We start from the raw sequence: 27996 nt of genomic DNA on the forward strand, positions 1-27996 counted from the left end.
ACATTCATGGGTTACATTTAGTCCATACATTAACATAATACCACTTGAGGCTTCGAGTTGAAAAAAATGAGTTCATTTATTATTGAAAATTGATAATTTAAACATTCGAGGAAAAAGCAAAATGATTTAAACAAAACAAAGCCGCGACTTGACAAACATTATACACATTGTGAACGATTCGTGCCATGAGGCGGCTAAAGAAATGACAAATAATTAACAACAAATATCATAATTACTAGTACGGCAAAAGGAACGCTAACCAAGCTGTCGCATTGTGCCATTCAAAGCAAAATGCTAAAATGGTATAAGGCAAAAATTAGTCTGAAACCGACCACCCCAGATATATTCACCTATATTAGTCCTTTTTCTGACAAAAGGCAGGCGACTGCTTTTTACTTGACAACTGGGTGACCTTTAACCCTTGCAGTGCTGAATGCAGGTCATTGTTTAGTGTTGTTTCTTTTTCCTTTTCACTGTGTCACAATATTGCAAGTTCCCCTTTTGTGATTTTGTACATACAAACATACTGTCAAAATATATATATCTGTCCTTAAAAATTACTTCAGTTTACATTGAATTTAAACAGGAAGTTGGAACTTTTGGCTTAGAAGAGGGATAGGAAATACAACACTCGAGTTACATGGATGACTTTTGATGTTTCTCTCAAGAATCGATAACTCGGAATGGGAAATCCCCAATGCAAAAATCAATAACGCTTCCTAAGCTATCGGGATTCAAGAGGTTCGTATCCACTGAGAAACGACAACAAAAACAAAACCATAGAGTTATTCATGTATGTTGGAAGTCTGGATTTTTTTGAGTTGTGCCTTGTTTTCAGCTATGAAAAAAACTCAAAGAGAACAGAACTTGGGAGCGTCGCGAGACCACAGTCCAACATCTGTAGCTATACTACAGACTGGCCAAAATGGCTGCCACAAGGGTTTTCTTTCTGAAGTCATGGAAAAAAACAACCATTTATGAAAAAGTCAAAACTTGGGAGACATTAATAAAAAAGGGGGAAGCTCTCTTTTTCACCAGGGTCCACCCACCGCCAGGTGGCAGTGGTGAAGGAAGTTGTGCGTTTAGTCGACAGAGAGAAGTGACAGAGGGGCTTAATGATCGGAAGAGTAAGATTCACACTTATTTGTTTTCAGTGTAATTGTAAGGCTGCACCATCCCACTTGTTGAGCTTTGTAGTACACAAACAATTCTAGTACCCCCTCCCTCCATATGTTACCACCAACCTTCTAAAATTCATCCCCCCCACCACCCCCACCCCGTCAGACTCAATTTCAGCATTTGGGATTTGCACAGAAGCACCGTCCACCCATAGAAACAAACACACATCCACCCGCCCCTCCCTTCTCCCCTTCAACAGTGACCGAATAGAGACAGAGAGGCTGCTTGGGTCGTCTTGAGTAGACAAGACAACGGAGACATCTCTTCGCCAATTTCTCTCTCTTTCTTTCTCTCTCTAGTAACCAAGCTGACAGTGGCAGGTGTTGAGGGTGGTTGGTGCCACTGTTGAGGCCAGCGTTGAGTATAGACAGAAAGGCCTTTCTTGTTTTCACCAACATCACAGAGAGAGAGAAAGAGAGAGACATCTATCTCAGCCTACCAAAAACCAAAGAGACAAGATCGCCCCTGGAGGATGGAGAGAGAAAGCGTCATTACAAGAGATAAGACCAGTTCTTAGAATTCGGCTGATTTCTCAGCCGTCTGGATTCTCGCCGATGTAGCTAGCTGGTGTGTGATAGTTGTCGTGCTGCTAAAGCTAGCTGTCGTGCTGCTCAAGCTTGCTGTCGTGTTGCTCAAGCTAGCTGTCGTGTTGCTCAAGCTAGCTGTCGTGTTGCTCAAGCTAGCTGTCGTGTTGCTAAAGCTAGCTGTCGTGTTGCTAAAGCTAGCTGTCGTGTTGCTAAAGCTAGCTGTCGTGTTGCTAAAGCTAGCTATCGTGTTGCTAAAGCTAGCTGTCGTGCTGCTAAAGCTAGCTGTCGTGCTGCTAAAGCTAGCTGTCGTGCTGCTCAAGCTTGCTGTTGTGTTGCTCAAGCTAGCTGTCGTGTTGCTAAAGCTAGCTGTCGTGTTGCTAAAGCTAGCTGTCGTGCTGCTAAAGCTAGCTGTCGTGTTGCTAAAGCTAGCTGTCGTGCTGCTAAAGCTAGCTGCTTATGTGACTGGGATCTTGCTGGTGTCTTAGAAGTGTTGGGTGACTGTCTTCTCAGGGAGATGTCTCATTGATGTCTCACTGTCCAGATGTCTCACGGATGTCTTGTGGCGGATACCTCAGCAGTAATAAATAGCGAAATCCGATGTATGGAGTCGTAGGAGTCTGTGTTGTTAGATGTGGTATGGAGGTACATGGTGCAGGGACCAGGGTGTAGTAAGTAGTTGTGGTCGGGTGGAACTCTACTCTTCTACTCGTTGGGGATGCTCTGCAGGTAGGAGAGGATGTGCTGGATCTTGACCAGGCGTTCGCGCAGCGTGGTCATGGAAAGCACCGACAGCTGGTAGCGAGGGTCGATGGGCAGCACGGCCAGCAGCCACCAGCAGCAAGCCGGACCGTTGGGTGTCGCCTAGGAGAGGAGGAGAGGAAAGGAAAGAAAAAAATCACTGACCAGAAACATGATATCACTCACCCAAAACAATGGGTAGACAATGGACAGACAATGGCTTGTTGGCGATTGTTTTTTTTTTTGCTGGGCCACCAACCAAATCAAAAGGCTTTAAGGGGTCACAGCACAAACAAATGTGATTGGATAGGTTTAAACACTATCGTCATGACCTTGCCATCTGAAAGACTAGGTGGAATAATTGGCATATTGGCTACTCCTATCCAATCATTTCAGATCTATGAGGAACTTGAGAGTAGAGGCTAGCGAGTCAGACGCAGTTCAGTACATGCCTTACATCAGACAGATATAATGGAGACTTTAGATTTACAAGATGTAGTAACTCATGTAGAGAGTCGGTATCTTAAAAAGGCTGTTCTATAATTGAGCCAAGAATCTCAGAAAATGACTGATGTGGTGAATTACCTTGCATCTTAAGCAGCTTGAACCTAATCTGCCACTGATTGGATGTTGCTGTGTCAGAGTTACATGTTGTTTATTATAAAACTGGGTGGTTCGAGCCCTGAATGCTGATTGGCTGAAAGCCGTGATATATCAGAACATATACCACGGGTATGACAAAACATTTCTTAATAGAAACAGGCGCGCAGCGGAAATATCATCTAATCTAGACTATGGTTTATCCCCAGACACTCATGATTAATCCTAGTATCTCCATATATAGCCAGGGTCCAGCCACACATTATCCCAATTATATAACTGTACCATTCCAAATGTTCCATGAAAAACGCTAAGCCTCCATTGGATATTGCGCGTCCAATTGTATATCTGTGTGTGTCTGTGACGTAAGTGTAGAGGATAAGGGGTTGACACCTTCCTCCAGAGGATTAGTTAAGAATTACCCACAATGATCTATTCTAGATCAGTGAAGAAACCATAGAAATAGATTGTTTCTGCGGGAGCAACACTCCACACCATTCTCTAACGCAGCGTTTAACGGAGATACTTCCTGTTTGTAAACCTGGGTCGTATTAATTTAAGAATCAAATGGAAGAAAGCCTGAAACAGGGAGGGACTAACCGAACTTGTCCAATAAGAAACAATCATTTTCATACTCTGTTGCAAAACATTTTGCTATAGTGAGCCCTAATGAATGATCCTGAAAAAGGAGGGGGGGGGGAAAAACACTAAATGATGGGATGCGATTTGTGTCTCAGCTCACCTGTATGTCAGTTTAAACCTGGACACACACACACACACACACCACACACACACACACACACACACACACACACACTATACGGTTTGTGTCTTAGCTCACCTGTATGTCAGTTTAAACCTGGACACACACACACACACACACACACACAATATACGGTTTGTGTCTTAGCTCACCTGTATATCAGTTCATACCTGGACACACACACAGACACACACACACACACACACACAATATACGGTTTGTGTCTTAGCTCTTACCTGGATGTCGGGCTCTCTCTCGGGCATGGCGCCGAAGTGCTGAAGGATCTGGTTGCGGAAGCGGTTCTTGAGGTTCTGGAACCAGGTGCGTGCTTGTTCGTAAACGGCGTCGTGGAGCTGCTGCAGCTGTGTCAACTCCTCGTCGTCACTCACCTGTCAATCAATCAACTCATTTTAACCATGCAAAGAGGGGCGTTAGGTTTGAAAGCATAGATTGCAGTGTAGGAGTCACCAAAACGCCACACTACCATAATCCATTAACAGATAGATGGCCTCAACAATTTTTCTGTTTTTACAGGAGGCCTTCTAAATCAAAGGGTGAATAATGAAATGAAAAGTGGATTATTCAAATTAAAATATTAGGCTAATTCAAGCTGTGCTAAATGTGAAAGCGGGTGTGAGTGGGAGTTATTATCAAGGTATTCACACGTATGTAAAACGGATTTCAATATCATTTTGTCTCTATGTGTTTTTTATTTTATAATAGAGGATTATTTTGTGATCCTTTCTTTACAAATCAAAATATAACCAAATATATGCCCATAAAAAGACAAAGAACAGAAACTCTCCATTAAAAATATAAATATCCGAACCAGTATTTTCAGATAAGAGAACATGGGTTCTTACCCTGGTATCCTCCAGGTACTTGATGTCGGCGATGCAGTACCCGTCCTTCATCCCGCGGGTCAGCACCCGGAACCTCTTCCCTCCGATGGTGTCCACCACGGAACGCCCGTCTGGGAGGAAGTGGACGCTCCGGATGATCAGCATGCAGCCGTACTCCACAAATCTGAAACGGGAATATTCTGAATTTTACTTTGTTGTAATCGTATAGTCATTTTGAGGTGATTTGCCAATGGTCTATATAGCTAAATGAAAGTTGCATATATAATTACACTTAGCAGGCACTTTTGTACAAAGCGACTTAATCATGCCTGCATACATTTTACGTAAGGGTGGTCCCATGAATCGAGCCAACTATCCTGGCATTGCAAGCGCCACGCTCTACCAACAGAGCTAAAGAGGAGAACAAATATATTGCATATGGTCACTGCATAGTCAAATCAGACAGCAATTCATAGTATTGTGAAAAAAGTATTGGCTCATTGTAAGCAGTCGATTGCAGTGATTTGTCAATGGCCTATTTTGTTTAAGTGAACTTACACAGGGCCGTTGCATAGTCAAGTGAAACGTCAGCATTCAACTCATTTGAGAGAAGGTACAGTAGCCTAAGGCATCTTGAAACACTTAAATATTACCATATAGATATGCTTAAATCTCATTAAATGTTTTGAATTGTCTTTTTCCCCATCAGGAGGATGCTTCAAAGTTGCATTTGATTTTATATTCAGTCAAAATCCTATTAGCTAGTATTTTCATAATTCCGCAGGCCCCGCCCCCTCCCTCCCTCGCCTTTATACTGTTCTCCAGAGTGACGTGACAGAAGGTGATGCATTAGTGTGCAGCAGAATGGTGTGTGCGCGCGCATTTGAGTGAGTGTTTACGTGCCAATGCGTGCGCGCGCTTGCCTGCGTCAGCAGGTGCTTGCATCGGGCGCCACCGCGCCACTGTTCCTACCCTTTCTGAGCGTCGTTGATGCACATCCCAAACTGGCGCGTGCCGGTCTCCATGCAGCGGCGGATCATGAGGCGGTAGCGCGGTTCGAAGACGTGCAGGGGGCAAGGCACGGTCGGGTAGGCCATGGTGCACACAAAGATGGGGACATTCTTCATCAGGCTGCGGAGAGAGAGAGAGAGTTAGATGATGCTGAGACACTCGAGCATCTCTCACAAGTTAAAGGGATTCAAAGGTGACATGACGAAGTAAAAATCTATATCAATAGAATTCCATCTAACAGTCAGTGCGAACATTAGGTGAGCCTGTCTGCTGTGTGTGTTTTGCATGTTCTTTTTTTTTTTTTTTTAAAGTAGGACAACCAGGGAGAAAGAGAGAAAAGGGTACAGAGAGAAGGCTGAAGCCATAGCAATACAATTACCAGAATGGAACATTCTAGGTTAATTCTATGTAAGGAGCACAACTCACTCTGCGAGCTCTTGGGTCTCCTCCAGGTGAGTCTTCTGGCGTTCCGACTGCTCCTCAGACAGGTACTGCTTTATCACTCGGTCCAGCACACTGGTGACTGTGTACTTCCTGGCTGCCAGGTACTGGGGAGGGGGGGGGAGAAGGAAGGAAGGAATGAAAGAAGATTAAGGTTAAGATTTCTTTTTGAGGACATGCCCTTTAAGAAGAGGTCTTCCCCAAGTTAATTGTCTTAGGTACTGTCCCAAATGGCACCATGTTCCCTATTTTGTGCACTACTTTTGACCAGGGCCACTCAAAAGTAGTGCACTATATAGGGAATAGGATGCCATTTGAGATGTAACCCTTAGCGAAACTAAGGACTCCCTTCCAGTTCTAAGAAAAGCAGGCGCTGAGTCGTGGCTGGTGGTGGTCTCCTCTTACCTCTTTGAGGCTCTCCTTGCAGAGGGGGCACTGGGGTGTGTGGTCCAGACAGCGCTCCAGGCAGTTTTTACAGAAGGTGTGACCGCACGGCGTGGTCACCGGTTCGTAGAACAATCTAATGCAGAGGGAACACTCCAGGTCGTTGGGGTCCAGTAGGTCCCTGGGTACGGCTCTGTGAGCTCGCGCTGAGGCTCCCTGGTTCGACGCACCACAGGCCCCTACAGAGGAAGCCACAGGAGGACGTCAAGCGCTTCACACACCCAAGTACGCATACAAAACACAGACACAGCAAAGGTACCTGGCGATGGCTAATGGGACCGTTGCTAATTGATACTGTGGCGGTTCCGATTTATAATCCAATTTAAAACAATATAAAGAGCCAGCACTCAAGCTAAACCAGGGTTCCCCAACAGGCCCGTGGGTGGTTTTATTTTGCCCCCAAAGTTATCTGATCATATACAAATGGAAGCAAGGTTTGAAATAATTATGTTTCAGTCAAACATTATATCTGTTCGGGCTTCTTGAGGTCAATTTGCAGTCTACAAATTATTAGTAATTATGTTCCGGCCCCCAGACCATCCGCTAAAGGAAAAAACTAGTTGATGATCCCTGAGCTTAACTATTCCCTTTCTAATTACGACATACTAGCAGCGATCATGATTCCCACCTCCTTGTTTCTTATGCTTGCTCCCGTGTCTGTAGACGACGTGAGGTCCGCACTCAGAGGCCGACAGCTTCCTCTTCAGCAGCACGCCTTTCTCCTGATCCCCCAGCTGGGGTGCGGAGCAGACACGTTTAAGACCCTCATCCAAGCTGCCCAGACCCAGGCCCGGCCCGTGGGCTCGCATCGAGTGAGCGCGGCTGAGGCCCGAACACTCCCGGCTCCCAGAGCGACCCGGCTTCTGGACGGAAAGAGAGGAAGGGGGAAGAGGAGTGTGTGAGAGAGAGAGAGAGAATTAAAAAGTTAAAAGGAGTGTTAGACATTGTTGATGCATTTTAAATGAACAAACACCAAACAAATATCCAAACAGAATTGACTTTGGAAACTTTTAAGGCCACCGTAGTGATTCAGGACTGTATCAAACACACAGTCCAGTTAGCGTACCTCGTGTTGTGCGACGGGGCTGGGGTGTGCCAAGGAAGTGCGAGCCTGGACTTGGTGCAGGGCAGGGTGTTTGGCTTTGGCCTGATGCTGTTGGGCTCTGGCCTGGGCGTCCGCTACCACAATTTTACTTCGCAGGTGAGGCGACGTGCTCTGCGCCGTCTCCCTCAGGCCCACCTTCACGTTCTCGCCGGCCGGAGACAGCAGGTCGCACAGCATCTGTGGTACACATTGCGTTAGCCATCGGAGCAGTGCAACTGGATAGACAAATCGGCCAAAAATGAAGGAATAGGAGCCTAGATCACAAGGATCTTATAACACGATATCGTGACAGATTCACATGAACAGTGTATAAAGAAAATCCCCAAAATAGTGGATTAGAAGCTCAAGAAGAAGGTAATAATACAATAATAATAATATAACAAAGACAACATCCTGACAGATTCACACTAACACTACACAGTACAGAGCAGGGGACATAAGACGTGAGGCAAGGGTCATTCTCTTTCTAGGAATGCCCTCTCCATTCAGATAGAGATGTAGTTAGGGGCTAAGTTTAAGGTCTTGAAGCAGTAGGGGTGGGGGGGGGGGGGGGGGGGGAGCTAGGCTATGCCAAGCATGTGTCCCCCGACTAGACCGCAATGCAGAAAAAGTGGCTGGCCAAGACTGGGAGTGACCACTGGCACCAACGTGGGTTTAGGCGTAGAAAAACATACTTGTCCAGACAATGTGGAAATGTGCCTTTGTCTTCACGATAACATGATTGACATCAAAAAAAATAAAAAGGTTAAATCTGCAGTCAGGTTCACTTGTAGAAAATACAACATGTGTTGGTTGTTGCACCCTCTCTGTCGCTCTACTTCCACCCAATCCTTCTCGTCCTATATATCAACCTTATTCTCCTCCTCTTCTGCATTTCACCTTCTTTCGCTCTCTCAGTCCATGACATGTTATTTGATACGAACCCCCAGGCCCCGTTCCAATCGCTTGAAATCTATCTAATCCTCATCCATTCCCCCCGTTACTCCCAGACACACAAAACGGCCAACTTTTGTCTCTGCTAACCTGGGGCCCATCCAGGATCACAAGATGGGGAATTTGTGTTTACATCAGCATTTAAAAGATGTGTATTAAGCCCAATTGTTTTAGCACCATATGATATAGGCTACTCGCTGTATTAGAGTTAAAGAAACCAGAAACACACCTTTGCTTAGGCACACACATCACACAGACAATCCCATATAGCTCTTTTCAATCAAACCTTGAGGACAGGTATCAGACATTACCCTTCTTGAGCAGAAAGAGAAGCCATTTGCCTTCAACAACTCAACCAAACAAAGCTCTTCCTAAAGAGAGAGAAACAACAGGAACGCAGATCCACACGCCAACAACACGATCAAAGTAACACAGTGCTACTTTCTCACTCCACCAGAGTAGCACCCTGACATTTCACATAGCCTCGGAAACCCTGTCAGCGATTGAGATCGGACAACGGTCCACAGTGTCTCTGACTTATGTAACAGTACTTTAGTCTCAGTCCCAAATTACACCCTATTCCCTACATAGCGCACAACGTAGGTCTCTGGTCAAAAGTAATGTCCGATGTAGGGAATAGGGTGCCATTTGGGATGAAGCCTTTGTCTAATGCGGTTTATGTCATTACAGGAGGGGAGAGTCACAAGGGCTGACTCACTTGAAAGTAAACTTATGTCATTTGATTACAGACATTGCATGAAACACAGCCTTCGGTCAAAGCTTCAACATGGAGTCTTAAGTCGGAATGTGGTGTTGAGGGAGGAAGGAAAATATTTTTAACGCTTTATTTTAACTGAGACACTATGTTAATTAGTGAATACAGCATAATTAATTACTACCCAAGACTTACTTCTTCGTCATGGGGCTTCAATTGTAACAAATAACGTAAAGTCCCAACTGTTACCAAGTACTTTTATAGCACATACCAAATAGATGCAAGTGGTAATAGGAAAATAAAGTGTAACCAAAAAGAGTGGCAAAGCGATGGATAGGCCTAACTATGACCATTCCAACTCTTTTTCAACAGGGTGTCAACAAAAACAAGAAACACGCTTTACTGCGCTCTGAACTTCAACTAAGTCTGACAGGTGATTCATCATGGAAGCAAAACTCACAGTGCATCATAGTCACTACATTTTCCGTCACCCGCGAAAACAGACGCTTTTCTCTATAAATAATGTGATTTTGCTATTAAGGCCGCTGTCAGCCCAATATGTTCCATCTCTCACGCAAGCGCCTAAGGGCTTGATTCCATTAGGCCGATGCTAAGGATAATAACCTAGCTAGCCGACGCTAGGCTATCAGCAAAGGAAGGCACACAGTGTTCCTTTTCATGGATGGTAAGCAAATCTGTACTGGGAAAACGCATGGCTTAAGTAAGACAAAGGGGGTACTCAGAGAGCAACTGGCTTCTTATGAAACGGACTATGGCGCTAAGGGGTCTAGACCTCAAACGCTCCCAGAGATAAAACAATATATATATTTATGCTAGTTTATAACCTTAGGCACTGCCATTAGTGATAGGGGGGAGTCTATCATTGATACACAGAGGTTTGGCTCAACAGAGCAACCTCTTCACAAAAAAAAGAAAGACATTGAGAAGAGACAATATCTCCCTTCACTCATGGCAAGTCCAAAGGCTTCCAGGAAGAGCAAGGGGACTTAAGCATCATTGCCAAAGCAAATAGCTCAACAACAACATCACTCTCCCTCCAACTCCTTCTCTCACCGTTTCCACCTCTCGTTTTGCCAGGGTGAAGTCCTCATCCAGGGCCAGACAGTGGAGGAAAACCTGCAGCGAGTCGTCCACCTGGCCCATGTCCTGGAGCACCTTGGCCTTCCAGTAGAAACCCTGGGAGAGAGAGAGGGACGGGGACGGATTATAAAGAGTGTAAGACTTCCAGTGGAGACTCTGGGAGATAGGTTACGTCGCTGCATTTCAACTGGACAATACTGTAATTGAACAACAGCCAGAGGGTGAACCGCTAGAGAGAACGGTAGAGAGACGAGAGAGGGTATTTGGTATTTTACTAGGATCCCCATTAACTTCTTATGGCTGGATGGCAGTATTGAGTAGCTTGGATGAATAAGGTGCCCAGAGTAAACTGCCTGCTACTCAGGCCCAGAAGCTAAGATATGCATATTATTAGTAGATTTGGATAGAAATTACTCTGAAGTTTCTAAAACTGTTTGGATGATGTCTGTGAGTATAACAGAACTCATATGGCAGGCAAAAACCTGAGAAACAATCCAACCAGGAAGTGGGAAATCTGAGGTTTGTAGTTTTTCAAGTCTTGGCCTATCCAATATACAGTGTCTGTGGGGTCATATTGCACTTCCTACGGCTTCCACTAGATGTCAACAGTCTTTAGAACCTTGTTTGAGGCTTCTACTGTGAAGTGGGGGAGAATAAGAGCTGATTGAGTGAGGGGTCTGCCAGCAGGGCATGAGCTTCAGTCATGCACGCGCACGCGACAGGTAGCTGAGTTCCATTGCATTTCTAAAGACTAAGGAATTCTCCGGTTGAAACCTTACTGAAGATTTATGATAAAAACATCCTAAAGATTGATTCTATACATCGTTTGACATGTTTCTACAAACTGTAATGGAATTTTTGGAGTTTGTCTGGCCTGCGCGTTGTGAATTTGGATTTGTGAACTGAAGGCGCGAACAAAAAGGAGGTATTTGGACATAAAGGATGGACTTTATCGAACAAAACAAACATTTATTGTGGAACTGGGATTCCTGGGAGTGCATTCTGATGAAGTTCATCTAAGGTAAGTGAGTATTTATAATGCTATTTCTGACTTCTGTTGACTCCAACATGGCGGATATATGTATGGCTTGTTTTTGTGTCTGAGCGCCGTACTCACATTATTGCATGGTGTGCTTTTTCGGTAAAGCTTTTTTGAAATCTGACACAGCGGTTGCATTAAGGAGAAGTTTATCTAAAGTTCCATGCATAACACTTGTATTTTCATCAACATTTATGATGAGTATTTCTGTAAATTGATGTGGCTCTCTGCAAAATCACTGGATGTTTTGGAAGCAAAACATTACTGAACGTGACTAGTTGCTGACCTAACATAATCGTTTGGTGTGCTTTCGCTGTAAAGCCTTTTTGAAATGGGATACTGTGGTGGGATTAACAACAAGTTCATCTTTAAAATGGTGTAAAATACTTGTATGTTTGAGGAATTTTAATTATGAGATTTCTGTTGTTTGAATTTGGCGCCCTGCACTTTCACTGGCTGTTGTCATATCAATCCTGTTAACGGGATTCCAGCCATAAGAAGTTAACTGTTGCAAAAGCAGCAGCTACTCTTCCTTGGGTCCACACAAAACATAATACAGAACATTATAGACAAGAACAGCTTAAGGACAGAACTAGATCAATTAAAAAATCAATTTCAAAAAGGCACATTATGAATACATACACACAAACAATCCAGGTCAAATAGGGGAGAGGCTTTGTGTCCCGTGAGGTGTTGCTTTATCAGTTTTTTTAAACCAGGTTTGCTGTTCATTTGAGCAATATGAGATGGAACGGAGTTCCATGCAATAATGTGGTTCTATATAATACTGTACACTTTCTTGAATTTGTTCTGGTGGTATGTCTGGTGGGGTAAGTGTGTGTGTGTAAGTTGACTATGCAAACAATTTGGGATTTTCAACACATTCATTTTTCTTATAAAAAGAAGAAGTGATGCAGTCAGTCTCTCCTAAACTCTTAGCCAAGAGAGACTGGCATGCAAAGTATTTATATCAGCCCTCTGATGTCAATGAAGAGCCAGACGTGCCGCTTTGTTCTGGGCCAGCTGCAGCTGAACTAGGTCTTTCCTTGCAGCACTCGACCACATGACTGGACAATAATCAAGATAAGATAAAACTAGAGCCTGCAGGACTTGCTTTTTTGGAATGTGGTGTCAAAAAAGCAGAGCATCTCTTTATTACGAACCGACCTCTCCCCATCTTTACAACCATTGAATCTATATGTTTAGACCATGACCGTTCACAATCTAAGGTAACACCTAGTAACTTAGTCTCCTCAACTTGTTCAACAGCCACACCATTCATTACCAGATTCAGCTGAGGTCTAGAATTTAGGGAGGGATTTGTACCAAATACAATGCTCTTACTTTTAGAGATGTTCAGGTCTAGTTTATTATTGGCCACCCATTCCAAAACTGACTGCAACTCTTTGTTAAAGGTTTCAGTGACTTCGTTAGCTGTGGTTGCTGTTGCGTATATGGTTGAATCATCAGCATACATTGACACACAGGTTTTGTTTAATGTCAGTGGCAGGTCATTGGTAAAAATAGAAAAGAGTAGAGGGCCTAGAGAGCTGCCCTACGGTACACCACACTTTACATATTTGACATTAGAGAAGCTTCCATTAAAGAAAACCCTTTGAGTTATATTAGATAGATTGCCATATCATGGATTCAGAGCTGAGGTTGAAAAGCCATAAAATAGCCAGTTTGGTCAATAATATCAAAGGCCACACTGAAATCTAACAGTACAGCTCCCACAATCTTCTTATTATCAATTTATTTCAACCTGTCATCAGTCATTTGTGTCAGTGCAGTACATGTTGAGTGCCCTTCTCTATAAGCATGTTGTGTTGCTGTCATGTTGCTACCATGTTGTTGTCATGTTGTGTTGCTATCATGCTGTGTTGTCATGGCTTGCTGCCATGCTATGTTGTTGTCTTAGGTCTCTCTTTATGTAGTGTGGTCTCTCGTCGTGATACGTGTTTTGTCCTATATTTTTTTCATGTTTTCTTATTTTTTATCCCAGCCCCCATCCCCGCAGGACGCCTTTTGCTAGGCCATCATTGTAAATAAGAATTTGTTCTTAACTGACTTGCCTAATTAAATAAAGGTTAAATAAATTAATAAAATCAATTAATTAATAAGTAAAGAGCTGACAGCAAGCTGATAGGCCTGCTGTTAGAACCAGTAAAGGCCGCTTTACCACCCTTGGGTAGCAGAATTACTCCAGGCCTGAGGACAAATATTTTCCTCTAGGCTCATATTAAAGATATGACAGATAGGAGTGGCTATAGAGTCAGCTACCATCCTCAGTAGCTTCACATCTAAGTTGTCAATGGCAGGAGGTTTGTCATTATTGATCGATAACAATCATTTTCCCACCTCTCCCACACTAACTTTACAAAATTCGAACTTACAATGCTTTTCTTTCATTATTTTGTTTTTTATGCATGAATACGATGGCTCACTGTTCATTGTTGACATTTCCTGCCTAAGTGTGCCCACTTTACCAACGAAGTAATCATTAAAATAAGTGGCAACATCAAATGGTTTTGTGATGAATAAGCCATCTGATTCAATAAAAGATGGAGTTGAATTTGTCTTTCTGCCCATAATTTCATTTAAAGTACTCCAAAGTTTTTTTTCCATCACTCTTTATATCATTGATCTTGGCTTCATAATACAGTTTCTTGTTTTTGTTGAGTTAAGTCACATCATTTCTCAATTTGCAGTAAGTCAGATGTTTGGCCAGACTTATTAGCCACTCCTTTTGCTCCATCTCTTTCAACCACTACAGTTTTTTAATTCCTCATCAATCCATGGAGCCTTAACAGTTCTAACAGTCAGTTTCTTGACAGGTGCACGTTTATCAATAATCGGAAGAAGCAATTTCATAAATCCATCAAGTGCCGTGTCTGGATGCTCCTTATTAATCACATCAGACCTACAAATATTTTTTACATCATCCACATAAGAGTCACAGCAAAATCTTTTGTATGATCTCTTACATACAATTTTAGGCCCAGCTTTTTGAACTTTGGCTTTCCTGGATATGGCCACTATATTGTGATCACTGCATCCAATGGGTACGGATACAGTTTTAGTACAAAGTTCTACAGTATTAGTAAAAATGTGATCGATACATGTGGATGATCTTGTCCCTGTAGTGTTTGTAAACACCCTGGGAGGTTGATTAATAACCTGAACCAGATTACAGGCACTGGTTACAGTGAGAAGCTTCCTCTTGAATGGACAGCTTGATGAAAACCAGTCAATATTCAGATCCCCAAGAAAGTAGACCTCTCTGTTTATATCACATACACTATCAAGCATTTCACACATATTATTTAGATACTGACTGTTAGCACTTGGTGGCCTACAGCAAGAAAAGGCTTTAGATGTGCCAAGTGAACCTGCAACCACAACACTTCAATAACACTTGACATAAGATCTTCTCTAAGCATTACAGGGATATGGCTCTGAATATATACAGCAACACCTCTCCCATAGCCATTCCTGTCTCTTCTATAGATGTTATATCCTTGTATTGCTACTGCTGTATCATCAAATGAAGTCTCTAACTGAGTCTCAGAAATGGCTAATATAGGAATGTTGTCTGATGTTAGCAAGTTATTGATTTCATGAACCTTATTTCTAAGTCCACATATATTAATATGGGCTATTTTCAGCCCTTTCCTGGGTAGCTTATCAGAGGTAGACATAATATGGAAAAGAGCAAACAAAGCAAGAGAATAAATATATACATTCAGCACTCCATTAATCAATTGGTGCGTGAGTGTGTGTGTGCGCTGAGGGGTTGAAGCTGCAAACCCATAGACTTGGCTCTCTCATCCCTTCCAGGCTTCTGGGAGGGAGGGTGGACAATAAGCCTGTCATAGCAGATGTAAGCAATGTCGTCACGTGCTCTGGCAGCTTTCATGGCTGGGATAAGTTCTTTCCTTTTCTGGCACACAGCTTCAGGATAGTCCTCATTGAGGAAGATATGCGTTCCTCTCAACTTCCCAGAACAGCTACCTTGTCCTTGAACCTCAGGAACTTGGCCACTATCGGGCTTGTCACCAGGGCCGGTGGTGGGTTTTCCAGTCCTGTGGGGGCGCTCCACCTCAATCTTCCGGTGGGCCATCTTCAATTTCTCAGAGAACCTTTCCCTCACTTTGTCTTCAGATTCCATCCAGGTCTCATGTGGGGATTCTTCAATTCCGTCCACAACTATGTTGTTCTGCCTTGATTGTCCCTCGAAATAATCTGATTTCTCTGTCATTGTTATCATGGATTCACACACAGAACTGATGTCCTCTCTCAATGACTTACAGATTGCTGTCATCTTGCCGTTCTCCTGTTTCACCTCATTGAGCTGACCCTGAGAGAACTGCAAACTGTTCTTCAGGTCCTGGACCTCTCTGGTCAGGTCGTCCATTATTTTATTAGTTGAATCGACCAGTATTTAGACAAAACACTTGAAGCTATTTTCTTGTTATTGTAACAACTGCTTGTAGAACTATTTGTGTTTGTTTAAAAGATCCTTCACCTGTGATAGAGAGACACCACTGTCCTCAACGGTATTCAAGCTGGCTTTGGTCTTTGTCATGGTAGCTAATAACGTAGATTACGCTGTTAATCCTCACAGTTCCAGACAGGGCAGGTCAGAGGGAAGATTGAACACAACAAGCAGCAGGGATCTAGACAGCCACAAACCCGGGACAATCCGCGGCCCCAGGCACAATGGCTAACTGCGACGCGGGCTGTGTTCAAGCCCTCAAGAAACCCCACTAGCTTGAAAGGCAGCTACGCCAAATAGCTCCTCAGACCCGGCCTTGGTCGGCAGGATCACTTGACAGAGAGTAGCAGTCCCAGCAACTGATGCCAAATGCGTCGCGGGATCCAAAGTAAAAAGTTAGTTAGCTACTAAGAAACTTTCCAATACACTTTAAAAACAACAAACTATTCAAAACAACAAACCAAGCTCTCCCTCGTTCAACAGGAAGTGTTCATCAGGAGAAGGGGCCCTAGTTAGAACACAATACAGGTAGCCTGACAACAACAGCCAACAAGACCTGGATAACTCAACATCAGTTCAGTTGCCAGGCTTCACTGAATAGGATTAACATACAATGCAAAAATTCCTAACCCCTTGGGGTACTGTACCAGTTCGTCTTCGCTCTAAGAGAGGCATGACTCCTGCTGAGTAGCCTAGTTTGCTAAACTACACATTACCAACTAAATCAGCAGTTATGGAAATACAAATTTAAACAAAAGATGTACTCTATGTGGCATCTAGCTCGGGCCTTTATGTTTATCCCCAACTATATATTTCCACCTCTTCAACTAACCTCTCACCATTAAGAATAACAGGGGAGGTTAGCATGTCTTGGGGGTATGATCTTTGACCCTCTGCAACTTTCTCACTCATCATTTCAAAAAGCATTTTTCTATGAATGGCCATGCTTTCCACCTGGCTACCCCTACCCCGGTCAACAGCTCTGCACCCCCCACAGCAACTTGCCCAAGCCTCCCCCATTTCTCCTTCACCCAAATCCCTACAAATCAGCTGGGCTAGACAATTTGGACCCTCTCTTTCTAAAATGTTCTGCCGCAATTGTTGCAACCCCTATTACTAGCCGGTTCAACCATTCTTTCACATCGTCTGAGATCCCTAAAAAGACTGGAAAGCTGCCACGGTCATCCCCCTCTTCAAAGGGGGAGACACTCTCGACCCAAACTGCTTCAGACCTATATCTATCCTACCCTGCCTTTCTAAAGTCTTCGAAAGCCATGTTAACAAACAGATCACCGACCATTTTGAATCCCACCGTACCTTCTCCGCTATGCAATCTTGTTTCTGAGCTGGTCATAGATGCACCTCAGCCACGCTCAAGGTCCTAAACGATATCATAACCGCCATCGATAAAAGACAGGACTGTGCAGCCGTCTTCATCGACCTGGCCAAGGCTTTCGACTCTGTCAATCACCGCATTCTCATCGGCAGACTCAACAGCCTTGGTTTCTCAAATGACTGCCTCGCCTGTTTCACCAACTACTTCTCAGATAGAGTTCAGTGTGTCAAATCATAGGGCCTGTTGTCCGGACCTCTGGCAGTCTCTATGGGGGTGCCACAGGGTTCAATTCTCGGGCCGACTCTTTTCTCTGTATACATCAATGATGTCACTCTTGCTGCTGGTGATTCTCTAATCCACCTCTACGCAGACGACACCATTCTGTATACTTCTGGCCCTTCTTTGGACACTGTATTAACTAACCTCCAGATGAGCTTCAATGCCATATACCTCTCCATCCGTGGCCTCAAACTGCTCTTAAATGCAAGTAAAACTAAATGCATGCTTTTCAACCAATCGCTACCCACACCTGCCCGCCCGTCCAGCATCACTACTCTGGACGGTTCTGACTTAGAATATGTGGACAACTACAAATACCTAGATGTCTGGTCAAACTGTAAACTCTCCTTCCAGACTCACACTAAGCATCTCTAATCCAAAATTAAATCTACAATCGGCTTCCTGTTTCTCAACAAAGCATCCTTCCCTCATGCTGCCAAACATACCCTCGTAAAACTGACTATCCTACCGATCCTTGACTTCAGCGATGTCATTTACAAAATAGCCTCCAACTCTCTACTCAGCAAATTGGATGCAGTTTATCACAGTGCCATCCGTTTTGTCACCAAAGCCCCATATACTACCCACCACTGCGACCTGTATGCTCTCGTTGGCTGGCCCTTGCTTCATATTCATCGCCAAACCCACTGGCTCCAGGTCATCTATAAGTCTTTGCTAGGTAAAGCCCCACCTTATCTCAGCTCACTGGTCACCATAGCAGCATCCACCCGTAGCAAAATAAATAAACATTTGTATTCACAATTCATTCAGGGTTATCCGTAATCATGGTAGAATCCACATTTATGTAGAAGTATTTAGAAACATATTATATTTTTATTTACAGTAAAAGTCCTTCCAAAATGACACAATACATTATTTGCCATTCATTTATAATGGGCACAAACGAATCTGAAACACAACCAAAACAAACTGCAAATACATCCAACAAGTTTGTAGAGTCACAACTTGATGTAGTCATTGCACGCTAGGAATATGGGATCAAATACTAAACTTTTGACTACTTTATAAGATTATTTATTAGAGAAAAAAAAGTATTATTGTTAAACACAATCTCTTTTCTCTGAGCAATTGTATTAGTATAAAATATTATAATTTACCAATTTTTTTGAGCATACAATATAGCTAAGTATTTTAATTATTGATTTTATACAGTCATTATTGCTCATCTTTTTCAAGGGTGTCAATAATTTCAGACCCCACTGTATATTTCCACAGTATGAGGATGGGATAATACTGGGAAATGATGAAAATTATGATATTGCCCTTTGAGAGTAAGCGATGTTTGAAAAGACCACCTGAAATTTCAGCCTTGGTGGGACCAAAAGTGTGACCAAATGTGTAACAAACAAATGCACAACTCCCAAATGAGAGGCTCTGAACCCTCCATCAAAAAAGTTATGTAAAGGAAAAACAAATCAACATTTGATAACAGAAAAATATTATACAGTAATATTATATTAGAATTTATCAAGACTTAAAAATCGAACTAGAGGACATAGTGAACAATGATGTTAATAGCGCTAAGACGCCCTAAAATATATCCTACCGGTTCTTATTCAGGATGGCCCTGCTAACACATTTAGACTTACTAAAACCTGACTGAGCCTCTAATCAGCCTCCACTTTCCCTCCATGACGCATCACACAGTGTCGTACAGCGTGGAGGATATTACCGGAGCTATAGGCTTCTAATTCACTGTTTAAAAGTGCCACAGGGTGCCTGGTAAGTACTAAGGGTAATGATAGTGCTGGGGAGCAGTGAATAAAGTGAATAAGTGAATAAAGTAGGCCTCAGCGAACTTAAAACCTCCCATAACAACATTTGTTTAAATTTCGTAAATATTTTTTCCCCCCTGTACTTGTGCCTACTGAACTCAACACACAGTTTGCCCCATTGGTCCAGTAACCTACCTCTGCAGAGTGGGCGGAGCTAAGACAGAGTTCAGCGTCCTCCAGGGCCAATCGGTACTGCTGGAGCCCGGTGTAGGCCTTGACCCGTGACCACCGCACTGCCTCATCCCCAGGATCTGGGGGGAAAAGGAGGGAAGGATAAAGGAGGAGAGCAGAGACAAATTAGGACCCCATTGGGTTCTTGGTCACCTCCCTGACCAAGGCACTTCCAAGGCACTCCCTGACCAAGGCACTTCTCCCACGATTGCTCAGTTTGGCCGGGCTGCCAGCTCTAGGAAGAGTCTTTCTTGGTGGTTCCAAACTTCTTCCATTTAAGAATGATGGAGGCCACAGTGTTCTTGGGGACCTTCAATGCTGAAATGTTTTGGTACCCTTCCCCAGATCTGTCCCTTGACACAATCCTGTCTCGAACCTCTACAGACAATTCCTTTGACCTCATGGCTTGGTTTTTGCTCTGACATGCACTGTCAACTGTGGGACCTTATATAGAAAGGTCTGTGCTTTTCCAAATCACGTGAGTTCAATTTCGAGTCTCAAAGCAAAGGGTCTAAATAGTTACGGAAATAAGGTATCTGTTTTTTAATTTTCAATAAATTAACAAAAATTTCTAAAAGCATGTATTCGCGTTGTCATTATAGGGCATTGTGTCTAGATTGAATCCATTTTAGAATAAGGCTGTAACGTAACACAATGTGCAAAAAGTGAAGATGTCTGAATACTTTCCGAATTAACTGTACGTCATCCACATATTCGTACGGAAAACTCATGATGGCGCATGAAGCTGGAAATATTTGAATTTGAAGCGCCCCATCTAGCTGAATGGAGCTGAATGGCACCAAAAAATGTCTTAGGATCATGGTCAAAGTGGCCGTGACTAGCAAAGGATTATGGTCGTTGTAGTCGTCTTCACCCTACCTGAGAGAGTCAACCCAACGATGCTAGATGACGTCGGCGTCAATACCGGATACCACGTGAATACCACGTGCAATGAGAGTGCATCAGGGTGCGATCACTATTTAACTAAATATCTCGATTGGTAGCAAACTTTTAAACAATTTACCGAGGGGATCGAACTAGATCATAATAAACACATTTTAGAGCCCAAAATGGGCATCTAAAAAATTTAAAAAAGAGTTGGTTCTAGTGATCTTAATTTCCATAGGCTTTCTAGTGCAGACCAGTTTGGCACCACTAGGTTGCTACGCAGTAGCCGACCAGCAGAGCTCGTGACTTCTCACTCCAGACTGCACACTGGGGGCCTGTGAAGACCGTGACAATCCTGTCAAAGAGTAGTCCGAAATTTTTTTTTTTTAAATGCATGAAATGAAATGTATGCATTCACTACTGTAAATCGCTCTGGATAAGAGCGTCTGCTAAATGACTAAAATGTAAATGTAATGTAAAATGTAGTCCAAGCCTATAGAAGTTAATGATCCAAGGCATGAAATTGGTCCGGGAGGTTTTAAAATCAGTCCGGAATTGGCGGCAGAGAGAAGCATCCTGCAATTCAATAAATGAGAGAAACTTGTGAAAGCTAATTTCCTGCAATTCTATTTATTTTGCCATGGCTATTTCTGTGTTCTTATGCTCAAACATGATTTTTTTTTTTTTTATCAATAGGGACCGCAAACAGGGCCCCTGGGCATATACCCTAAGTATCTTATCAGTAATCCAGCCATGCCAAAAATACTCCTAAACTCAACGTTTTGGAAATTTCCGATTAAACCTGGCTGTCGTAGCATTTATTTGGTGATTTCTATTTCTCAAAGATGACATTATAAAACAAGTATGTAGGTCAATTATATGTTCTACATACTTTGTGTGGGTTTAGTCATTTAAGTTTACACTGAAAGCGTTTTAACACCCTGAAGATTTTTTTAATATACTGTTATATATATATATATATATATATAAATAATTTTACTTTTTGTTGTTGTGTGGCAGCTAAATGAATAGAGGGAAAACACTGTAGACCAGGTTAAGCTTCCCAGCTTTCAGCTGAGGTCATAGACTAGGCCTATTTGGTCTTCTATGATGAATGTTCAAAATCATGTGCGTTGCTGGCAAGATAAGAGACACACTGTGGCATCTTGTTTGCGGTCCAAGACGGGCCTCTGTGATTCTGAGCCTGCGGCTAGAGGTGACATGTCTACAAAACGCACAAGGGTTGCATCTCCATCGTTCAAAGTGGCTTCCTCTCCCGGTCTCCTTTCCTTCACCCACACTGTCTCCTGTCCAGCATAAACCCCTGGATATGAGACACTGTCTGGTTTGCTTTAACCTAACATGCCTTTGTAGATCAGTACAGATGAAGGACAAGGTCAAGAAAACTAAGCCCCTTTAGACTATTGAGACGCACTCCGGTGGGTTTTCCGTTGTGTAGGGGGAAAAGACAGACAACGACTGTGTGATTCACTTCACTAGAAGGGGGATTACTCCATATTAGCTTATGTTCTTCAGGCTTGACTAGCTCACCAAGTCTCAGACAGATACAGTAATGTCATAGCGGTGGCACCTCTAGTCTGGTTCTTGCCGCTCTGTTGGCGGTGACCAACTGTGCCACCAGCGTTGGCACTGCAACTGTGTCACACGCCTGCGCCCCAAAACCAAAGTCACCTCAGCGAAGTCCTTAGCTGACCCAAAATGCCACACTGGCTATGGGCTCTTACATTTGCTACCGTGTCTCACAGTTGCCAACATTTCCACATTAAACAATGTTGAAAGATAAGGGCATAACTTTCCACCTCTAGACCAAACAATGTTTTTTTGCGCTCATTTAGACTCAAATCAAAGAAAGTAGCTTTAGGCTACACTTATATGCAATAAGTGCTCATATTTTTATTATTGGGCAATATATCATTTGTAACTCCTTTATTAATAAGTGAGATCAGTTCAGCGTCAAGAGGGGAGCCTGTGCAGTTTGATGAGTTATCTTCAGTGACAGAGGGGTAAGGGTCTTGGAGGTGACCTTATAATATGGCCGAGGCTATGAATACGGAGTTTTCGCACCCCGCCCCTCTGGAAACGTAGTTCTCAAATCTAAAGATGCGAATCCTGTTCCGCACGTGTTATTTTACACACACATTCGCGGTTCTCTCTTTACTTACCCTCTTCTGAACCCTCAACCGATTTGATCGACATGATGACGTGGGCTATGTCTCTGCCTAATATATCTGGACAGCTGCGATTTGAACAAACTTTCCAAAAATATATATGAAAGCTACATTACAACCTTCCTCATTCTGTTGTAATGGATATTAGCGTAGCACAAGCAAGACACAGTCTACACATTGCATTGGGGAAAAACAATTAGCGTAATGTGTGATGATGTCATCTTTATAGTTATGCTGCCATATAGCCAGGAGTCTACTTCCTGTTTAGCCAATGTGTGTAATACTGCCTGTCCGTGTCTTGCTTGTTTGATATGCTGTGCAGGCTCTAGCTTCTGTTGTGCTTATGTTTACAATAGTATGTAGTGTTTTTTTGTTGTTGTTTTTTTTTTTTTACAGTCAAAGAACTATGTTTATTCAAACTATTTTGTGTACAAGCGGCAGCGGAGTCACAGAGTGACTGAGCAGTAGCTGAAAGGAGGTAGGCTAGCGGATCTTGAATGAGCAGAAATCTTCGGATTTTTTAGCAACAGCAAGTCGGGTTCTAGAAAATCCAGACCTCTTATAATATTACATCACAGCATGAACAACTTCAGGTTGACTCAGATATCTGGAATCTTTATGTCATACCTCCGCACCCCCTTATTAAATGTATAAACATACACCAGTTTAGCATGGCTTACAACGGATGACTTTATTACTCTTTAGCGTTTACTTTTACTTTTTTCATATATACAAATAAATGTCTTCTGAAGAAACAGCTTCGGCATAATTTGGTCTAATTGTGAGGGCAACAACATGACAAGAGATTGTTAGCCACATTTTCTTTCTCAACGTTCTCGCTCTTATCATTTCAATAAGTACTTGCATGACACGCTAGGGCTACATTTAGCATGTTATTGTGCAAAGCATACTACTCGATGTAATAACCATGCATCTACAGTACATAGGTGCCATTAGAGTTCCTGAGTAGGCCTTCGCATTACGGAGAGCATTGCCTTGGTTAGTATCTGTAACTGTTGACCTGATCGATTTCACACTTATTTTCCAGGAATAAATTGCTTTCCGAGAAGCTGAACCATCAAACAAGGCCAATGGCTGTCAAGGTGAGATTTTGAGGTCGGTTTCGGTTCGATTGTTACAAAAATAATCACGTTTTTTTCATTTTGGTGCATTAAATGCACTATGTTGGTTGAACGCTGTAACAACACAGAATACAAATTAAAAGTCCCATGATGTTAGTGACTGCCCATTACTGGTTATCACTTATTAACCATCATTTACTCACATTACTTTAATAAAATATTTAAGTTGTTGTGTATATTGAATTTGTTTTATTTGATGACTTTAATTATTTCATTCCAAGTCTTCATTTCATTCATACCTCGCGAAGCAACTGGTCTCTATCCCTCTCGATAGCGCATTCTTCTGTCTTCTCTCGTGTCTGCCCCCACACTAACCTAACATAGCAGGCCTAAAAAGCTGCGTTTACACAGGCAGCACAATTCTGATATTTTTTCCACTAATTGGTCTTTTGACCAATCACATCAGATCTTTTCACATCGAGAGCTTTTTCAGAGCTGCTCTGATTGGTCAAAATAACAATTAGCGAAAGAAAATATCAGAATTGGGCTGGCTGTGTTAGTGCAGCTGAAGAAACAGTGGCTGGACAAGTAGGCGAGCAATGGATTATGGTAATTTGTTGTTAATTATGATGTTTTCTGCACTAAACTATGTAAAATATTGGCCTGATGTAAACTACAACTCCCTACTAGGCCTACATCGCACAGTTTGGTATTGATGTGATTTCTCTAAAGAAACAGCACTGAGCTCACAGAAGAAAATAAAATTAAATATGGAATTCAGATAATTTAACAGATGTCAGTCAATTAGTTGTTTAAAAAACGGAAAATAGGCAAAATGTTGGTTAACCGCTCAGTATTACCCATAGGAGACAGAATGACAACTTTCAGGAATCTCTTTGGTATTTATTTTGTAAGTATCACTAATTGTATGTCTGGTGTCACTAAAACCTAACACAGCCTACAGCAATGACTATAGACTTCAGTGCTGTCACTTTTTATTGCCTTCGCAATATTTGCATTGGCACTCTCTCTGCATTTTGACTTCTTAGTCTTATGTACCAGTAGAGACTTGGCAACACACAGGTATACACCCGTTTGTTACGTAAAAATGCCATCACGTTAATAACTGCACCACCATGCTTTGATTGGGCAGCACATTTAGCCTTTTTAAGTGTCTTTTTCGGACTTTGAGAGGGGACCAAACGTTCTAACATTACTGTTTGGCAAACCCATACCCCGCTACTTAGTTACAAAACGTTCCACTGTGTCACGACCTGCCTTATGAAACTCGCTGCTTGTGCGCATGCCCAACTTAAGAAATGTCGTAACAGGGCGGCACGAGGGTTACATCAGTGGCACAAAGGCTGCGTTCACGCAGGCAGTTCAATTCTGATGTTTTCCACTAATTGGTCGTTTGACCAACCACATTAGATATTTTTCAGATCTAATGGTCAAAAGATAAATTGGTGAAAAAAAGATCAGAATTGGGCTGCCTGTAAATGCTGCCAAAAAAGCTAGTCAAACACATGACAAGCGGGTACCTTCAATATTGGTCAGTGGAACTCCCCTTCCCTACTCTTTGACAATAAATACCAGAAACAGTAACAGGGAATGACTAAAATAACACTTGGTGTTCATGCTTTGACAAATTTCCTAAATGTCTCATCATAGCACACAAAACAAGGATGAGAAGTGGTATCCACAAAAGCCTTTCCTCCCCCCACTCACCAGATTCAATCATATCTGTCGCTAGTGATACGGCCTCCTCGAAATGTTTCCTTCTAGACAGGTCTTCAATTTCACTAATAGCTCTGGACCTTTTCAGCTCCTCGGGAAACCACTTTTCCAAAAGTCCGAATAGAATCACATTCGTTTTAAGCTCCGTCGGCCTGCCTCCTACATCGCTACACAGCTTGCATTTGGAGAGCAGCTGATGTTGTAAACATCTTTTACAGTACGAATGTCCACAGCCGATAGTCACGGGCTCGCCTAGAAATCTATGACAATTCGGGCAGTCAAAAACATCCTCCTCTCCGGCGTTGTCCAAAATATGTAGCGTTCGTTCCGAAGGCGGCTCATCCTTTCCCAGCTTCCTCTTGAAGTTGCGCAGAATACAATCCACTAAAGTGCTCATCTGCTCCGGCCCTACAGAACCATATCTCAAGGCCATCGAGTAAACATCGATGGCTTCTTTGAGACGGTTTTCTGATGCCAGTGCATCAGCTTTTTGTAAAATAAGTGTGTGGTGGTCTACATTATCCTGCTCCTCGTCCCAGTCGTATTCTGGTTCGATGAAGAATCCTCTTCTTTCTTCGACGTCGTCCTCTCTGTCGGGGTGTTGGACCGACATTGTAGGCTAGACGATCGGCATACAATGTATGCCGGTTATTATAAATGTATTTAAAAAATGTGTTTAGCCATAGCTGTAGCCAACAATGTGTCTCTAGTTTATGTGCCAGTAGCGACTTGGCAACATACAGGTGTACACCCGTTTGTTACGTAAAAATGCGATCACGTGACGGGAATCACAGTTCCTTGATTGGCCAGCGAGTCTCGATTACAAAACCTTAGTTTAGAAGTTTCATAACTACGAAAAGCGTCTGACGAAAAGTGCGCAGACGCAGAGTGTATCATATTGGGATATAAAAAAAAGGCGCGAACAGTTAATTTCCGCTGTGCCATCACTAAATAATGCAGTGGCGTCATTTCAGCCAAACCTAGGGAATGGCAAAGTTGGGTGTGGTGGGGCGTGATTGCAAAGCCTCCACTGAGTTTTTGGTAAATCAAAGCTCATTTAGGCATACTGCATTTCTACACAATTTAAAAACTTTAAAATGGTATGCGGAGAACAGCAAAAACAAACAAAAATGGACCAGCCATTAATTATCACCTCAATATAACGTTTAAAGGTCTGTGGAACGGTGTGTAAATGGTTAGCTACTCAACCTCAACATAAATTGACTAATTTACTTGTGGAATGTCGCATACAGTGCACCAAGAAATAGATGCGTAATACATGCTATCAAATAACAACAAGGCCAACTGAAAGTAACCGATGCATTAAAGTGTTGACAGGGAAGGCAAACTATGTCAGATAAATTCTACACATGCATTGAAATAAAGCGCATACATTAAAGGACTTAAGCTTACTTAGGCCTACAATCGACAGGGACGCATGAAGACAAACAAACTCGACCAAATAATGACGAAAATCACGAAAGGAAAATCTAAACATGCCTTTTTAAACGGAGCTAAGGCCTCGCCCATGATTCAGCTGAATGGACAGTGCCTCCGTTCAGGTAGGCGTAGTGGAGCTCGTTGGTTTGGTGCTGAATGGACAGCGTCTATGTTTAGTTGCCAGTTAATATAATTATTTCGTTTATGGGCCGTATGACATTTTTGGGGCACAGTTAGGTAGTCTACAATGAGTATATGAAAATCATAACTCGCACGCAGATATTTAGAAATGGTATGTAGGATATATTGTAAATTGGCACTCCTCATGAAAAAGGTTGCCATCCCCCTGCCATAGGCTTTATGAAGCCAACGTTGTGGAACGCCAAAACAGTGTAGCCTACTAAGACAGTGTCTCTTGCGCATCCCGCTCATTTCTGCATTTGCCCGTCTGCCTTATTCGCCAGGGAAGGAGAAAAACATTCTGCGAACATTGAAGCATTGTATCAACAAGGTGGCCCTGAGAATATTGAAACATCGTATCAATCGATGAGGCTGTTTGGAGAAAATTGAAAAATGTAGTAGGTCAACAAAGGCAGGACATGTATTTTGGGGAAATGCTCTAAATAGCAAATTGTTCAGTTGTGTTTATTTTCATACCAATACATGAAACCAAAATTGTGCTAGCCAAATGGGTGAATAAATGAAAATATATACTGAACAAAAATATAAAGGCAACATGCAACAATTTCAATGATTTTACTGAGTTACATTTAAGGAAATCAGCCAAATGAAATAAATTCATTAGGCCATAATCTATGGATTTCACATGACTGGTCAGGGGTGCAGCCATGGGTTGGCCTTGGAGGGCATAGGCCCACGCACTTGGGAGCCAGGTACACCCACTGGGGAGTCAGGCCCAGCCAATCAGAATGAGGTTTTCTCCACAAAAGGGCTTTATTACAGACAGAAATACTCCTCAGTTTCATCAGCTGTCCGGGTGGCTGGTCTCAGACGATCCCGCAGGTAAAGAAGCCAGATGTGGAAGTCCTGGGCTGGCCATTAGCCTACTTAGCTGCTTCTCAACATCTATTCTTTCTGCCCATCTCCATCTGTTTTAAGATGTTATTTAGCCGTAATGGCAA

At 42.7% G+C, this 27996-nt stretch overlaps 1 protein-coding gene across 2 annotated transcripts; it reads right to left on the bottom strand.

Annotated features, from left to right (window-relative positions):
- Positions 1-57: 57 nt before the first annotated feature.
- Positions 58-26206, bottom strand: LOC115191961 (LON peptidase N-terminal domain and RING finger protein 1). 2 transcript variants are annotated; one of them, XM_029750023.1, is made up of 11 exons: positions 25406-26206; positions 19483-19598; positions 10373-10495; positions 7612-7827; positions 7174-7405; positions 6507-6724; positions 6087-6208; positions 5622-5780; positions 4671-4833; positions 4044-4196; positions 58-2567 (listed from the first exon to the last, which is right to left on the bottom strand). In XM_029750023.1, exons 1-11 carry the CDS (start codon positions 26025-26027, stop codon positions 2409-2411), a joined length of 2283 nt encoding a protein of 760 aa, XP_029605883.1. In that variant the 5' UTR covers positions 26028-26206; the 3' UTR covers positions 58-2408. The 2 variants fall into 2 exon arrangements, with proteins under 2 accessions (XP_029605883.1, XP_029605882.1); XM_029750022.1 differs by having other exon boundaries at positions 7174-7408; positions 25406-26205.
- Positions 26207-27996: the final 1790 nt, after the last annotated feature.

This window comes from Salmo trutta, chromosome 4, assembly GCF_901001165.1.
Source record: "Salmo trutta chromosome 4, fSalTru1.1, whole genome shotgun sequence".
Lineage (NCBI taxonomy): Eukaryota > Metazoa > Chordata > Actinopteri > Salmoniformes > Salmonidae > Salmo > Salmo trutta.

Excerpts from the sequence above, each read along its gene's own strand:
- LOC115191961 (XM_029750022.1), bottom strand. The coding sequence starts at position 26,027 with ATGTCGGTCCAACACCCCGACAGAGAGGACGACGTCGAAGAAAGAAGA. Across the intron at positions 6,209-6,506 it reads GCAAGGAGAGCCTCAAAGAG|TACCTGGCAGCCAGGAAGTA; the intron begins GTAAGAGGAGAC and ends CCCCCTCCCCAG. Across the intron at positions 5,781-6,086 it reads GAGACCCAAGAGCTCGCAGA|CCTGATGAAGAATGTCCCCA; the intron begins GTGAGTTGTGCT and ends CTCTCTCCGCAG.